Source organism: Lepus europaeus, chromosome 23 (genome assembly GCF_033115175.1).
Source record: "Lepus europaeus isolate LE1 chromosome 23, mLepTim1.pri, whole genome shotgun sequence".
NCBI lineage: Eukaryota > Metazoa > Chordata > Mammalia > Lagomorpha > Leporidae > Lepus > Lepus europaeus.
In genome coordinates this window covers 13,009,006-13,026,368 of record NC_084849.1, presented here as the reverse complement: position 1 = coordinate 13,026,368, position 17,363 = coordinate 13,009,006, and the positions used below count along the sequence as shown (strand labels likewise).

General features: G+C 48.8%; 1 protein-coding gene across 4 annotated transcripts in view; it reads right to left on the bottom strand.

Annotated features, from left to right (window-relative positions):
• The window catches only part of FBXW8 (F-box and WD repeat domain containing 8), a 123,835-nt gene that overhangs the window by 9,186 nt on the left and 97,286 nt on the right, over positions 1–17,363 (bottom strand). For all 4 annotated transcript variants that reach the window (XM_062182002.1, XM_062182003.1, XM_062182004.1 and 1 more), the window contains exon 8: positions 6,956–7,083. In XM_062182002.1, the coding sequence (XP_062037986.1) occupies positions 6,956–7,083 (128 nt within the window). The remainder of the gene's footprint in view (positions 1–6,955; positions 7,084–17,363) is intronic.

Here is a 17,363-nt window from a genome sequence, read left to right as displayed (position 1 = left end):
CGCAGGTACAGGGGCCCAAGGACTTGGGCCATCTTCTACTGCTTTTCCCAGGCCATAGCAGAGAGCTGGATTGGAAGTGGAGCAGCCGGAATTCGAACCGGTGTCCATATGGGATGCTGACACTGCAGGTGGCGGCTTTACCTGCTATGCCAAAGTGCCAGCCTCTCAAATCAATCTTTAAAAATGGCTTCTTAGGTACACTAATAACATAGTAGGTGAGTTGAACTTTCATCAAAATTTAAAATTTTTGTACTTCAAAGAATATTAAGAAAGTGGAGGGGGAAGGGAGGTTGTGGTGGCAATGGTACTATGGTGTAGCAGATGAAGCTGCCGCCTGTGACACTGGTATCTCACATAGACACTGGTTTGAGTCTCAGCTGCTCCACTTCCAATCCAGATCCCTCAGAATATGCCTGGGAAAGCAGTGGAAGATGGCCCAAATCCTTGGGCTCCTACCATACATGTGGGAGACCTGGAAGAAGCTATTGGCTTTGGAACAGCCCAACTCTGACTGTTGTGGCCATTCTGGGGAGTGAATCAGCAGACAGAAGATCTGTCTCTCCTTTTCTCTCTTTATAAATTCTGCCTTTCAAATAAAGAAAAAAAAAAAAAAAAAAGTAGAGGGGCTGGCCTGAGGCACAGTGGGTTAAGCCGCTGCCTGCGATCCAGCATCCCATACGGTGCCAGTTCAAGTCCCAGCTGCTCCACTTCTGAGCTAGCTCCCTGGTAATGACCTGGGAAAAGCAGCAGAGGATGGCCCAAATGCCTGGGCCCCTACCACCCACATGGGAGACCCAGAAGCAGCTCTTGGCTTCAGCCTGGACTAGCTCTGGCCAATGTGGCCATCTGAAGGGGGAGGGGTGAATCAGCGGATGGAAGCGTGCGCGCGTGCGCGCTCTCTCTCTCCATCTCTTCTTTGCTGTCTCTCCCCTTCTCTTTCTGTAACTCTTTAAAATAAATAAATGAATCCTTAAAAAAAAAAGTGGAAAGGAACCCACAGAATGGGAGAAAATATTTGCAAATCTTATCTGATAAGAGACTTGTATCTGGAAAATAAATTAACTAATATATAAACTAACAACTCAACAGTGAAGACACCCCAATTAAAAATGGGCTGAGAATTTGGACATCTTCCACAGAAGATGAACAGTTGGGCAACAGACACTGGAAAAGAGGCTAAACACCATGAGCTATCGAAGAATGCAAAGCACAATCTCAATGAGGTACCACTTCCCATTAGGATGACTACTCTCAGAGACTACAGTAAGCGGTGGTGAGGACGTGCAGAAACTGAAATACTCATACATACATTATGCCGGGAGGACTGAAAAACTGTGCAGCCACTTAGGAAGACTGGTAATTCCTAACGAACTTACCACATAAGCCAGCAATTCTACTCTCAAGTATATATACCCAAAAGAATTAAAAACCTAACATCTACACAAAATGTACGAATGAACAATAACAACTTATCCATGATAGCCAAAAGGTAGAAACCACTCAAATGTCCATTAACTAGTGACTGGATAACTGACCAGTGGTCTTTACCATGCGATGGAGTATTACTTAGTCATCAAAAGGAATGAAGTACTGGTATATGCTATGACACAGGTTTACCCTGAAACTTTTTTAAAAAATATTTATTTATTTAAAGTCAGAGTTACACAGAGGCGGAGAGGCAGAGAGAGAGAGAGGCAGAGAGAGGCAGAGAGAGAGAGAGAGAGGTCTTCCATCTGAGGTTCACTCCCCAGTTGACTGCATTGGCCGGAGCTGTGCCGATCTGAAGCCAGTAGCCAGGAGCTTCCTCTGGGTCTCCCAAAGACTTGGGCCATCTTCTGCTGCTTTCCCAGGCCATAGCAGAGAGCTGGATCAGAGATGGAGCAGCTGCGACTCGAACCAGCATCCATATGGGATGTTGGCACTGCAGGTGGTGGCTTTACCCACTACGCCACAGCGTCAGCCCCACCTGAAACTGTTTAAAGTCATCTGTCGTCTTGTTTATATGGATTGTTCAGGACAGGCAAATGCATAGAGGAAGTAGGTTAGTGGCTGCTTAGTGTCAGAGGGGTTGGAGGAAAGGGTGAGTGACTGTTCGTGGGTGTGGGTTTTCTCTCTGCACTGATGGAAATGTTCTAAAATTGACTGGTGATGGCTGCACAACTGTGTACACTTAGAACACTGACTTGTTCAGCTTAAGTGGATGGACTATACAGTAAGTGAATTCCAGCTCAATAAGGCTCTTACAAATACAACTTAGCACATGGGGGGCAGGAGGCAGCTGGGAAGCTGGGGGATTTGTGAGCACCCCAGGAACAGATGGCATCTGCCTGCAGCACCAGCTCCTACCAGAAAACGGCTGGGCTTCTCCAGTCTTGAGCCCCATTTCATTGTTGACAGCAAGCAGGTCACAGATGAGAAGACTGAGAACCACAGAACAGGAAGGGACTTCATTGACCATAGCCCTGCGCTGCTGACTGGCTTTCATTCCAATCATTTAAAAGAAGCAAGAGGGACCGGCGCTGTGGCATAGCAGGTATGGCCGCCGCCTGCAGTGCCGGCATCCCATATGGGCGCCAGTTGAGTCCCAGCTGCTCCTCTTCCGATCCTGCTCTCTGTTAAGGCCTGGGAAGGCAGGAGAGGATGGGCCAGGTGCTCGGGCCCCTCCACCTGCATGGATACCTGGAGAAAGCTCCTGGCTCTGGCTGTTGCGGCCATTTGGGGAGTGGACCGGTGGACTGGACAGAGTAAGCCCACTACTGCCTCTTCCTTCTGACCATCACCAAAACCTATGGACAAGAGACAAAAACCATATACCTGACGAGCCCAAGCTGGTGGATTAGGAACGAGGCTCAAACCAGGGAAGTACTGCACAGGGGAGGGGTTTCTCATTTCCCCCTTTCCCTCTTGCAGCCTGGCCCTGAGCAAGAGCTTCAAGAGCAGAACCATGTGGTGGTGCAGGAAGTCACAACAACAGCAGGACCCCCCCTTCCTGACCAAAGGGCCAGGGAGAAGATCCCCTTCCTGAAGGCTGGAAAGCACAGCGGTTGAGAAAGAAAGGAAAAACCTGAAGGAGGAGACCCCTAGCACTGGGCAGGAACCCCAGGCTTCTCCCTGAGCTGTGCAGGATGCAGCCAAAGAGGCCCAGCAGAGGCCTTGAGAACACGGATGTAACCAGTGCCCAGTCTCCTACTACCCCGGGTGGCATACGTATGTACACAGAAAAAAACAGCACAGAAAGGCTCTGCAAAGAGAACTGATACGGGAGTCATCACCCAAGGCAAGGCAGAATTTGACATCTGAACCTAACCAGGGCGACATCTGTGTAAAAATTAAAAAAAAAAAAAAAAAAAATCAACTTTCAAACTTTGGAAGACCATAAAAACAGGGTCTGAAGTCAACACATCGTCACATTTCAGTGTCCAGGACACGACAGAACATTACTTGACAACCAAAAACAAAACAGGAAATGTGATCCAACCCTAAAGTAGCCCAGATTTTGGGAATCCTCCAGGGCTTTAAAGTATCTACTGTAACTACATTCCACAAGGTAAAGATAAACCGAGCCGGAAGAGTGACATCCTGAGCAGAGAAACCAAAAGCTACAAGAAACAAAACAGAACGACTGAATGGAAATGTTGAACCCAAAAATATAAAACCTGAAAGAAAAACCTCACTGGACGGGTTCAGTAGCCAGGATGGAGACGGCGGAGGGGACAGTCGTGAGGCTGAAGTGCGACCAGCGGGAAGCGTGCGTTCTGAAGAACAGGAAGAATGGTCGGGACACAGTGACCTCATGGCCAGTATCGAAAGGCCTGACGCTGCCAACAGGGAGGCCCCAGGAGACCAGAGTGTGCCGGGAATGCACAGCAAGGAGACGTGGCCAGAGTTCCCCAGGTGTGGTGGAAGGTGTGAATCTGCAGATTCTAAATTCAATCAATTCCAGTTTTAACAAAACAAAAACAGTGATTTCCCTGCAGACTTTTTCTTGGTAACTCATTCAAGTTCAAGTTCCTTACAAACATCTTAATTCCTAAGTTGCTAACTCAACGTTTGACTTCAGTGAACAAACACATACTTCTGTTTAATTGAAAACACCATTGATTGTAAGGACCAGCATTTTATGTATCATTTAAAATGCTGGCAATTTTATGATGGCATTATAACAGGCATGTCCTGATTTCAAAGATGTGACAACGTTCACAAAACAACCGTGTCTTAATCGGTGCAAACACAGCACTGGACAGAGCAGAGGCTCCCCCCAGCCCCGACACCTGCTGTGCTTCTGTCCTCTGACAGCACTCAGAAGACTTGGCAATAAGGGACAAAGCCCAGGAGCCACATGGACAAACTGCCCGGCGCCCCTCCCTGGAGAGCCTCCTTCCCAGCAGGGACAGACACAGCTGACAATGCTCAGTTTCCGTCCCAGCCATTCCCTTTTTCTTCATCACTTTTACGCTGCCTTTTTTCTGGAAAGAGTAACAGGCTAGGTATTTCTTCATTTTTAATTTAAGTCTGTCCATCCCCTCCCAATAAAACTCCTCACAAAATTCCACCCATGTCTGCAAACTACTCAAACTGATTTTCCTACCTTCATGAAAAGTTACTTTATTTCTATCTTAGCTGGATAGTTTTATGTATCTTCAGAGTCCATTTCATTCTCAAGTTATTTATAAAGTACCAAGAGAATGCAGTGGAAATTAAGTTTTTTAAATAAACTAGGGAGGTTCCAGAGTTTTTTAAAAATTGCATCAGTCACTAAGTGACAGCCAAGGACACAGTTCTCCTCACAGGACTTGACCCCTCACTCCCATTCATGAAATAAAATCTGAGCTGTACAGGCCTGGTGTGCATCTCTAAGGAGACTGCACTCACAGCTATTAAGCCTTTGGGGGAAAAAAGACAAGACTTCTCCACATGTAGAAGTCTAGATTCTTCACTCCTTCGTTTTTCCAGATGTGTAATTTTGATTAAAAAAAAGAAAAAACAACAACAGCAGACGTAGCCTGCTGCCTCAGGGGCGTGTTCTTACCCTCTCGGGCTGGCCGTCCAGCCTGCAGTGGTCACAGAGCTCATGTGTGGCGCCAGGGCCAGCTCTGAGTAAATGCCACCCCCAGCATTGTCACTGGTCCCCTCTTCATCTAGAGATAGAGGGTTTACAGGAACTGCATGGCTGGCTTCCTGGCCACACGGGGAGTCCGCACGGCCCGCAGAGGCCTTGTACACAGGGCCTTCGGCTCCTCCGGCAGTGGCTGCTCCAGAGGGAGAAGTCAGCTTTGCTGAGGGCACAAGTGTATACCAAAAAGGTCACAGAAAAATGGAGTTATATAAAATAAGTTTATTTTGGTGCTGTTTTTTGAAATCCATCTTTTTTCATAAAATGTATTTCCCATGACCTGTTGAAGACTCCTTGTATACATGGATTTCAGAAACATTTTGCACCAACGTAAACATCTTTTAATTGCAGTCTACGGCCTTTTTGAAGATCCTGTATACAGCTCTCCTGACAGCATGGCCAGGAGCCGACAGTGGCCGTGACATGTGCTTCTGTGTCTGGAGCCGACAGGGCTGTGTGATGCAGCACGCAGAGAGAGGCAGGGGGTCTTCTCTAGAACACAGCTTTGGTTCCCACGAGCCTACCTGTGGTTGAACACCTAAGTGCTTACGCTGCAAACAAACCCTGAGGCACAACCTGCAATCCCCAACTTTTCCATTTGGCTGTCCCGAGAGGCCTCTACATTTGCTCTCCAGGAAAACAAGACACTCCGCAGTGGACTCCGCATGTAGAGATCCTGTCAGATGAGCCGGCAGCCCACTAGGCCGTCTGCAAACTGAAACCCACACACTGAGCCCCCTACTGAGACACGCGGAGCGGGGCATGGATCAGGTGTCACTATTTTAAGAGAGAAACTGCCTGGACACACACACACAGTCTGCAGGCAGCAGTGGCTCAATCATCCTAGGGCTTTCTTTCCCCCCACCAAAGCGTGCTCTTATTATCTTGCCGTACTAAGTGGGGGGTGGGTAGATAGAGGGGTAAAGGTCAGGAGTTGAAAATATTATTTGATAAAATAATTGTTTTTGCAAGCTGCTGCGCTGGCAGGACCACGCTCTGGGATTTGGCACAGAGGAGTTCCCGCCTCATGATGTGATACCCACCACCGAGCAGCCACCACCTGCAGCCCGGGGCCGGGCCCAGGGGAGCGGGCGCCGGCAGACCCTGGCCTCCAGCCACACTACCTCTCTTCAGGGCACTGGATCAGACACAGCAGATAACTGCCAGGAAAAAGAAAAAAAAAAAGCCAAAAGAAAAGGAAAAGGCAAGGCGGAGAGGGGGTGGTGAGGAGGAGAAACCTAAAATTTGGAAACTGCGGGTCTTTTCAAACACTTAATCCTTTCGTGCTGATGGGTCCTGGAGCGTCCGTGGCTGGCACCAGATTCTGCACAGGGAAAATCCAACTCCCTGAGCCAGGGCGTTCAAGAGAAGCCTGCTAATCAGCTAAATAGAAACTGGAATCTGCTCGCACGGAGCCGCTCTTCCCCCACTCCAGAGGGACGCCATGGTGTTCTGAAACACACTCCTGACATCATTTGGCAGGCAGGCCTATTTTGCGGAACATGATTCATCCCTTAGGTTATTGTTTTCAATATTAGAAAGTGAGCTTTTAAACGCCAAGCCGATTTTGCAGCAGGGGGACAGAGATATTCCAAGTGGCCTCCCTGGGCCTTCCACCAACTGTGACCACCGATTGGCTCCCAAGAAGCCCTTCCCAGGGGGCTTCGCAAACGAAGCAGGGAGGCGCCACATCCAACGATTCCTAACGTGAGACACTCTTCTCCAAGTCCAGAGTGTCGATGGGGTCAGGGCTGGCCTCAGGAAGGCAGAGCTGGACAGCGAGAACCAGGAACATGAGCAGTGGACAATTAAACAAGCATTGTCTTTCCGACTCAGACCTACCTCCTGTCCATGTTGCCGCTGACCATGAGGCTGGGAGGGCTGTCCCGGAGGTTGACGCACGTGAAGTCGCCGAGGGCATTTCCCAGCTTCGAGAGGCAGCGTTCTGCTTCCAGGCTGTACACCAGGATCTAGCAGCGGGAGAGAAACACGTGGGTGCACAATCCACACACTCCCTTCTCACCACCGCCCTGGGGCCGAGCCCCATCAAACGCAACATCCTGCCTGCAGCTAGTTCTTAATGGCATGGGTGTGTGACAACTAGAATGACAAAAGGAAATGGAGAAAAAGCAGAGAAAATTCAGAGTTCCTCAGGCCAAGGTGCAAAGAAACTCACAGGATCTGAAGGAACACGCTGGATGGGGAACTTAGGAATCCTACAGGTCATTCATTGCCTGCTTCTGATCTGGACTTAACGGAAGAGCCAACAAGGAATCGGGCGGCTTGCAGGCCACGTGGCATGATCTATCTTCCTGTACTTAGACCACAGAAGGTACAAGGATCCAGGGAGACGGAGTTTGTAGAGTTAACCCTCAGAGGAGTCCTTCCCAAACACTTCTCCCTTCAGTCCCTCTCCATGTGCTCTGCTCCACACGGTGTAAAAGGCAACAAGAAGGAACCCTTGCGCTCGAGAACACTCCCATTCCTTTTCTCCAGCTAAAGGAGCGACTACAAGGATGATTAGGATGATCTTCAGAAAGACTCCTTAGGTCTTAACTAAAATAAAAAATCTCATTCGCTTCAATTTCATTCAGTTAGCATTAACTGCCTGCTGTGGATCACTGTTGTAGGTGCTCAGGATACAGTCCTTGTCCCAGAATTCACACTGCCAAAGCCTCCTTGTTCACACCCACCCACCCACCCACCCACACACAAATCTATCCTGTTGATCATGTGGTTAAAGTGCTCATCTTAATCACTGCACTCAGAAGTGTGAATGTGCCTGTGTTAGAGAAATCCCCTGGCCGGCGCCATGGCTCACTAGGCTAATCCTCTGCCTGCAGTGCCGGCACACCGGGTTCTAGTCCCAGTCGGGGCGCCGGAATCTGTCCTGGTTGCTCCTCTTCCAGGCCAGCTCTCTGCTGTGGCCTGGGAAGGCAGTGGAGGATGGCCCAAGTGCTTGGGCCCTGCACCCAATGGGAGACCAGGAGAAGCACCTGGCTCCTGCCTTCGGATCAGTGCGGTGCAATGGCCGCAGCGCGCCGGCCGCAGCGGCCACTGGAGGGTGAACCAACGGCAAAGGCAGACATTTGTCTGTCTCTTTCTCTCTCACTGTCCACTCTGCCTGTCAAAAAAAAAAAAAAAAAAAAAAGAGAGAGAGAGAGAAATCCCCTTTCAACACACATGGAGGCGACTGGCTTTCTCTCTCGTTAGCACGCAGAGTTACCACTTACCAGCATGTGGCTTTTTATTTTGGTATTGAAAGTTAACAATAAATTCAGCAGTCTCTGCCTTGAAAGCTACCAACCTCACTGCTAACGCATATTTCAAACAAGGATGGCAAAAACATACCAGACTATTAACTAACTATTGCTGATAGCATCCGAAAGAGCAATTTCAAAATTTAAAATGTCTTAAGCCAGAAAGATTAGAAAGAACAGATGTAGCTGAAAATGAGATTCTAACTCAGAAAACTTCAACAATTCTAAAATATCAAAGAATAAATTATTCCAAGTATAATTTAGAAATAATATCTATTTTGAGTATGTAACATAAAAATTACATAAAATTGGGTCCTGGAAGTAGAAAAAATTAACAGCAGCCTCCTGATCTACTGTACCAGTCATATGCTGCACCTGCTCATCATCACTCAGTGCTGAGCGTTTCGATTTCAGGAGAGCAGGCCTCACAGCAGCAGCACGTCCACGGTGACCATGAACACCGCACCCTGACCCTCAAGCAGTGCACACGTCTGCGTCCCTTCTGAGGGACTTAGGGATGGAATCCCTGGCTGGAAAGACTTTCTGCAGATTCATCAGAAAGACTTTAAAGTTCCTTGTCCTGAGTCTTCTGAAATGGTTAATAATTCACCAAGCCGGAGCCATCTGAAGATCACCTCTCGCATTCGGTTTAGTTAAAGACCACAGAGACTAGAAAACACATTCCCATCTCCAAGGCGGCTCTTTCCCTGGTTCAAGTCCCTTAACGACCTTTACTGCTCCTCCCGCCCGCCTGCGCTCTCTCTCTCTTTTAATAAGGTTGAGCAAATGGGACTTCATTTTATCTGATTGCCACAGACTAGCGAGATTAATTATTCATGCTCACACTCTCCTCTTGTTAAGACCATGCATTAGACTAATTTTTCTCTTTATTGCCCTGGTTGGGTGAGTCTCAGCCTACAGCTACTTGACTCACTCTCAGAGTGAACTGGGATGCTGCAAGGAAGGAAAGAGGTGCCCAGAGCCAACACCTTAGAGGACGGCCTGCATGACTGACCACGAACGGCATGGGTGGCTGTGGTTAGGGATTTCTTTTCTTAGAAGCCAGGTGTGTATTAAGGAAAAGCTTACACACTGATTACAAAGCACATTTTCACAGGCATTAGATGTTTCTTGAAGAATTTTCCAAAACAGCTAAACCACGTGCAGACAGATCTGTGTTGTGGAAAGGGGAACGGAAGAAGTGTGGTGTGTGGTCGCTGTCACCAACCCTTTCCCTTTCTTTTTGGCTGCCAGGAGACCTAGAAGGTACCAGGTAGAAGAACACACAAGAGCACAAAGTTCTTCCCTTTCCTAGGAGTTCTTACAATGATCCATAGAGGCTAGTCTTAGAATCTAAACTTTCAATTTGGTCAACATTCTGATTTCTTTGAAATCTGTTTAAGATTCTTTTGTTTTTGTTGGTTTCAAATATAATGTAGTTTGTGAAAAATTCTAACATCACAGAATTACACAACATGGAAAGTGGTGGTCCTCTGTGACATCCATCCCTCTCTTACAACCAATTCTGACAGGTGGGTATGTGTGCCGAATACCTGGGAGGGCCTGTGTCTGTCCTCTGTGTGTGCATACTTTCATTTATTTTTTGACGAACAAGGTTGTTTTATAACCTGTTTTCCCATCTGTCAGTACCAACACACATCTTGCTCTTTGTCAGGGCTGCCTGGGATGTCTCTGGATACATCAGTCCATATTGACAGATATTTGGGTTCTTTCTCATGTTTTAGAAGGAATAAATAATGCTGTAATTCATTCAGCAGCCAGTCAACAAACACGTATTCATCACCTTCCTGCACCGGGCGCTGGAATGAACGGGGACTGTGGAATGACACCGAAGCCGCAGCCTGCTGCCAGCCCAGAGTCCGCCTCCCCTCCAGCTGGTGCCTGGCCGCCAGCTGTCCTGCCTCTCTGAGGAGACCCAGCAGCCCATCTCAGGCCGTGTCCCAGCAGCTGGTGTCTTAAGCAGCAGGGGCAGCAGCAAAGAGTCAGGAGGGAGGCAGTGGCCACAAGCCCAACATCTGGGAAGCATCAGCAACTGCCCCGGGGCAGGTGTGACCTGGGCCATTAAGATGTGTGCGCCTGGCTTTCCAGAAAACCACTGGCACGAGCAGGCAGAGGCCCATTGTCCTACGGCAGGGTGGGCGCAGGGCGAGCCACTCCTCCTTCACCCAGGAAGAAGGGGGTTCAGCGGTGCAAACTCTTCCTAAACCCAGGACTGACAGAGCCCTCATGGTGACCTGGAACCACGTCCTCACAGAACGCACTACGGAGACACTGACAGGGCTGTGTGGCTCTGAACTCTCGGTCATGTTCTGATGAACCAGGAGGGAACTCCATTCTGTGCTTGCTTTAAGTTATCAAAGCAGTACGTCTTCTTCCTACTAAAGTGTCCAAAGCATTAAGCCAACAGCTGCCACCACCAAGTGTCTGGGTCACCTCCTCAGAAGCCCAGCTCTGCCTTCCCAAGTTGTCAGGAATGCTCACCGACCTCCCTTATGAGACGCTAGCATTTGAAAAGCTCTGTGAATTAAAGAATATTTGTCTGCCCACATTTTGAAAAGTGAAGTGACAAAGGTAGGATAAGGTTAGGAGCTGCTGTCCGGGACTGGAGCCGAGTAACAGATCCCAGCCGCAGAAGTGAGCCTGCGCTGAAATTCTTAGACAAAGACGACCTGCTTGCTCTTCCCACATTCAGTAATGCACCTTCCTCGCTACCGCAGATGAAGGAACTTCAGAGAGTTCATGAGAAAACGGAATTAAAAGACAGGCTTCGAGGGGGGTGTCTGGCCTAGTGCTCAAGATGCTCACACCCCCATGGGGGGACCTCGGGCTGATTCTCAGATCCACCTCCTGACTCCAGCTTCCTGAAGATGTGCACCCTGGGAGGCAACAGGTGCTGGCTCAGGGGAGAGCTGAGTTGCATTCCAGGCTCCACGCTTTGACAGCCCAGCCCTGGCCATTGTGGGCATTGGGGGAGTGAGCCATTGGATGAGCTCTATCTCTGTTTCTGTCTCATAAAATGAGCACGAAAGATCAGTTTATCTTGGTACAAAAACTTTTTGAAACTAAACAGTTTTCTCATAATGTGAACTTTCCATGAATTTCTTGAAGACACCACATATAGGTTTCCAATTTCTATCAAAGCACAAGTGTGCCTGAACGTGTCTCCTGGAGGTACAAATGTGGAGAAGCTGAATCTTTTTTTATTTATAAGAGTCTTTTTTAAATAAAAAAGATTTATTTATTTGTTTATTTATTTGGAAGGCAGAGTTACAGAGAGGCAGAGGCAGAGGCAGAGGCAGAGGCAGAGAGAGAGAGAGAGAGAGAGAGAGAGAGAGGGAGGGAGGGAGGGAGGGAGGGAGGGAGGGAGGGGTCTTCCATCTCTGGTTCACTCCCCAGATGACTGCAAACATCCAGAGCTGTGCCCATCCGAAGCCGGGAGCCAGGAGCCTCCTCCAGGTCTCCCACATGGGTGCAGGGGCCCAAGGACTTGGGCCATCCTCTACTGCTTTCCCAGGCCATAGCAGAGAGCTGAATCGGAAGTGGAGCAGCTGGGACTCGAACTGGCGCACATATGGGATACCAGCGCTGCAGGCGGCGTCTCTACCCACTATGCTTCAGTGCTGGCCCCGGAAGCTGATTTTGAGAGGTGAAAGCCACCTGGCCTGTGCTCTCTTCTCTTCCAGTCACTCGAGCATATTGTGTGTCCCCTTCCCCACGGCAGAGCCCATTCTTTTATGTCAGTGAAGGGATTCACCGTCTATGCACTTTGTTGTGCACAGGGACACTGTGAACCATGCATTGTCTTCCTCCTGCTCTTTCCCAGACCTATGGTTCTTGGACACTGGGGAGCAGGAGGGTGGCTAAGGAAACTGCCCCCCAGGTTGGGTGAGGCTCTGGGGCAGCACCATTGCCAAGCACTGCACTGCACATAAAACACACTCTGAGACTTGGGCTCTAAGTTCCCCGGGGCCAAATCCCAGCACTCAAGGCCCAGCCCGTGCTGTCCTTCTCTAACTAACTGACTGGTACATGATGCCACGCAAACCCAGAGCTTAGCCTAGCCTAGAGCCCAGCAAATACTCATACATTTTACTGCTTCACAATATTCTCCACTCCTAGATTGGGATTGTGCTGTCGGCTTGTCCAAAGGAACTGCTTCATTCTATTCAAGACACAATGATCTCTTCATGATATTGAAATTTCAGAACAAACAAACTGCTTCTTGTCCTATGATCCCATCACTGACTCCACGGTGGACTAAATATCTGCAAAACCCTTCTACTTATGAACACTGAAAACGCTGCATAAAATTCAGTCTACGATCAAACAGTCCTGCACACATTCTGCTCAACTGCCACAGAATCAGGGAAATGCACAGGACCATTGATTTTTGAGACCTTAAAGGGAAGACAGTGTTCGAGCCAGGGATGTCTGGGGACACCTGCCAATGTTAGGAGCCAAGACAACTGGGAGACAGGACAGTGGCTCCAAGTGGAACAACAAAATTAAGACGTCTGCATGAAGTTGGGCCCAGGTGGAGCTATAAACTCTCTGTGGAAACTAAGTTAGGGCAAACGATGTGTCCCCCCCACCCCGCACCCCCTCACCAGGGCTACCCTGGGAAACTTGCCTGCTTGGGACCGATTCAGGGTGAGGAACAGCAGCTATGATCCCAAACCTGCCCGCTGACAACTTCAGGATTGGATTTACACCACCTACAGGGCCACGAGAGCCCACCTAGCTTCCGGTTGGTAGCGCGTATCCATGCCTGGCAGGATCTTCTAAGGAGGCAGACTGTTCCACCCAGGCTCCTGATGGGACTTCTAAAAACCAAGACCAGGGCCGGCGTCGTGGTATAGCATGTAAAGCATCCCATTTGGGCACCGGTTCAAGCTCCTGCTGTTCCACTTCCAATCCAGCTCCCTGCTGATGCACCTGGGAAAGCAGGAGGATGGCCCAAGTGCTTGGACCCCTGCACCCACATGGAACACCCAGAGGAAGCTCCAGGCTCCTGGATTCAGATTGGGACAGCTCCAGCCAATGTAGCCATATGGGGACTGAACGAACCGATGGAAGAACTGTCTCTTCCTCTCCTTCTCTATCTGTAGCTCTGCCTTTCAAATCAATAAATCTTAAAAAAAAAAAAAAAAAAAACCAGCAAAATATTCACTCACAATAAAAGAAATTTATCATAAGCAAGAGACAGAAAAATAAGCTGAATTAAACATCTGATATGCCTGGAAATCTACCAGATAAATAATGTAGAAGCTGCACGCTGAAAATGTCTACAGAGTAAAGGAGGAGACAGTGAGAAGTACTAAAACTCATCAAGCAAATTTGAAAACAAAAATTTCTAAACATTCAAAAGTCAACAGACATGTAAATGAGAAATCAGAAGAGCTCAAGAGAGACCTTGTGACCTGGAAGGCTGACCTGAGGAGTCACGCAGAACACAGCAGAGAGGAGGAAAATGGGACACGGGGTGAGCGGCACAGAAGGGAGAGCACACAGGCTCTAACGCATACCTAGCTTGAGTTCCAGACGGAGCAAAGACAGATTTTCTTTCTTTTTTTTTTAAGATTTATTTTATTTATTTGAAAGACAGAGTTACAGAGAGAGGTAGAGACAGACAGAGAGAGAGAGAGAGAGAGAGAGAGAGAGAGAGAGGTCTTCCATTCACTGGTTCACTCCCCAGTTGGCCACAATGGCTGGAGCTGAGATGAGCCGAAGCCAGGAGCCAGGAGCTTCTTCTGGGGCTCTCACGTGGATGCAGGGACCCAAGGATTTGGGCCATCTTCTACTGCTTACCCAGGCCATGGCAGAGAGCTGGATTGGAAGAGGAGCAGCCAGGACTAGAACCCGTGCCTACATGGGATGCTGGCGCTTCAGGCCAGGGCATTAACCCGCTGCGGCCACAGCGCCGGCCCGGACAGATTTTCAACTAGATAATGACTAAGAATTGTCTACAACTGAAAGGAAGGAAGCATAAGAAACCCCAAAATGATAAATAAAAATGAATCCACACATAGAGACACTAGAGTAATGGCACAGACAACTAAAGGCAAGGAGATGATCTTAAAAGCAGACAAGAGAAAAAATCCTGAAAGGGAACAATTGTTAGACTGACAGCCTGCTTCTCATTAGCATCCCCAGACATCAAAACCCACCACGGGGCGGGCACCACGGCTCACTAGGCTAATCCTCCGCCTGCAGCGCCGGCACACCGGGTTCTAGTCCCGGTCGGGGTGCCAGACTCTGTCCCGGTTGCTCCTCTTCCAGGCCAGCTCTCTGCTGTGGCCCAGGAGGGCAGTGGACGATGGCCCAAGTGCTTGGGCCCTGCACCCTCATGGGAGACCAGGAGAAGCACCTGGCTCCTGCCTTCAGATCAGCGTGGTGCGCCGGCTGCAGCGGCCATTGGAGGGTGAACCAATGGCAAAAAGGAAGACTTTTCTCTCTGTCTCTCTCACTGTCCACTCTGCCTGTCAAAAAGAAAAAAAAAAAAAAAAGAAAAGAAACAACCACGGCTTCAAAGGCTGAGAGAAAGACCTATGGACCTCAAACTACAAAAGGCAAAACCTCCTTTCAGGAATGAGGGTGAAGGGAAGCGGTTCTTGGGGAGCAACAAAGATCTTCCCTAAAGGACGCCTAAAGAAGCTACTTCCGGGAGACAGAAGTCATTCCCGAAGGAAGACCCAAGACACTGGCAGAGTGATGATGAGGGAATCACGCACGCACACACTGCACACAACAGCGAGGCTGACTGGGGGGGGGGGGTGTCACACAGCAGAATGAACCGTGTCGAGTCCTGACTGTTCCGAGGACAGTGTGCCATGGCAGCAAGGCTGCCGGACACACGGGACCTGCCCAGGTGACAGCTCAGGTGAAGAGCTGCTTCTCGTATACCTGCACAGTGTATGCACATCAGAGGAGTGCAAAGAGAGGCCTCCCGTCCACTGAGGGTGGATGCTACTCTGGACACACAGTAAGGACAGGCCTCGTCCACACGGAAAAACAGTCTGCTGCCCACCACCAGCAGCCTATCAGCTAGCGCCTGCGTGCCAGGCACCGCTTCATTTAGTTCAAGTCTTGAAGTACATTAGTCATGCTTTATTTTTTTTTAATAACAAAAATAAAAGATGCGAGACAAAAAGGCCTATAAACCTTTGGGGTAGAATTTACTTGCTTTAGTAACCACGCTGCTATTTTGACCTACGTAACTATGACCCACCAAACTGTGAAATTTCACTACCAAAAACTGCTGGGGCTGCACATGCATGGTCACACACAAAGCTAAGGGAACGGCCTCTGTAAATTCACAGATGAGCTAACGTTAAAAAAAAAAAAGAGAGAGATGAGAGATAGACAATTGGGGAGGGAGGGGGAGCTAGTGAGAAAAGAGTAAATCATATACAAAACAGCCAATAAAAAAATAAAAAAGCAGTTAATATACATGAATAATGGATGTCTGATTTAAAAGCAGTTTACTCCGATATGATGTAATTTTTGACAATCAGCCAGAGAGACTATTTTGTAAGTCCTTGCCAGAGATAAGTCACAGCGTGAGGCTTGGTAACAGGGCCGTATCTGTGAACATGTGGAAAATGACTTTCCCCACCATCCCAAAGGTGACTTTCTGTTGGCAAACAGAGACCTGCCTCTCAGGTGCACTTAGCAGCAGCAACCAGTAAAATGCAAAGCTTGAAGAAATGGATCCCTGACATGAGCACGGCTCCCTGAAAGGCGCCCCACCCCCTTCCCAGTTTCCATGACACGCTTCTGGCACAGTCCACGCGCAAATTCAGCACAAAGGGAGAAGCAGCCCGAGCTGCTTTCATGTTTAAGTTTTAATTGGAGTGACAAGCCCAGGAGGCCGAGATATTTCAGGGACCGGACGGTGTTGCTGAGCATCGCCAGGCACTGGGTAGGCCAGGCCTGCACACACCATACCACGTGCCAATGCACCTGCAACCCCCACTGTTCCAGGACTGGACTCTTCCCGGGGAGGCAGTGCCAATCACCACGGGCTGTGCCAAACATGGGGGCTTTGTGATGTGGGCAGATGTCTACAAAAGACGAGAGCGAGGCCAAACCAACACCTATTGTGACCTAAGCCTGAAAGGAACTAGGGAGCAGGAGGACACTTGGGTAAAAATCCAGGCAAAAATCATCCAAAACACTGACTATCTCGACAACACACGCAGAGGTGCTGGGGATGAAAAGGAAGCCCATTTCCACGTTGCAGCGGGAGCAGAACAGCTCTCTGCTTTGCTTCAGGGGTCTGTAGAGAATCTTTGTCCCAGTGACCACAAAGAACTGGCTAACAGTTACGTAAAATGGACAGGAAATGTCCACTGTCAGGGCAGCCAGGCCAACGAAGAGATCACAATTACTATGCAAATGCGCGAGTGAAGCAGAACATCCTCACGTGCTGCTTTTTATTCTACGTCAGAACAAGGAGCATGGGCGGCTTCAAAACTCTTCACAGATGGTGATCACGTGTACGTGACCATGGCCCCACAAGAAAGAGAAGTTTAACTACATCTATTTTATAGTGAGGAAACTGGGGCTGCAATCTGCGGCATGAATTCTTTAAAATGAAGGGCAACAAAGGTGTTTCTTTTTATGTGGAAAGATAAGTGAGGGGCAGACATTGTGGTGCACTGGGTTAAGCTGTTGCTTGGGAAACCTGCATCCCACAGGAGTTCCTGGTTGAGTCCCAGCTACTCCATGCTTCCAGTTGAGCTTCCTGCTAATAATCCTGGGAGGCGTGGTATTAGCCTTAGTAGTTGGGTCCCTGCCAACCACTTGGGAAAGCAGGATGGCATTCCAGGCTAGCCCTGGCTGTTGCAGCAATTTGAGAACTAAACCAGTGGATGGATGATCTCCCTTTCACTCTTTCAAATAAATAAATCTTAAAAAAAAAAAAGACTACCAGTGAGATGCTTATAATTTAAGTTATCTGTAAACCT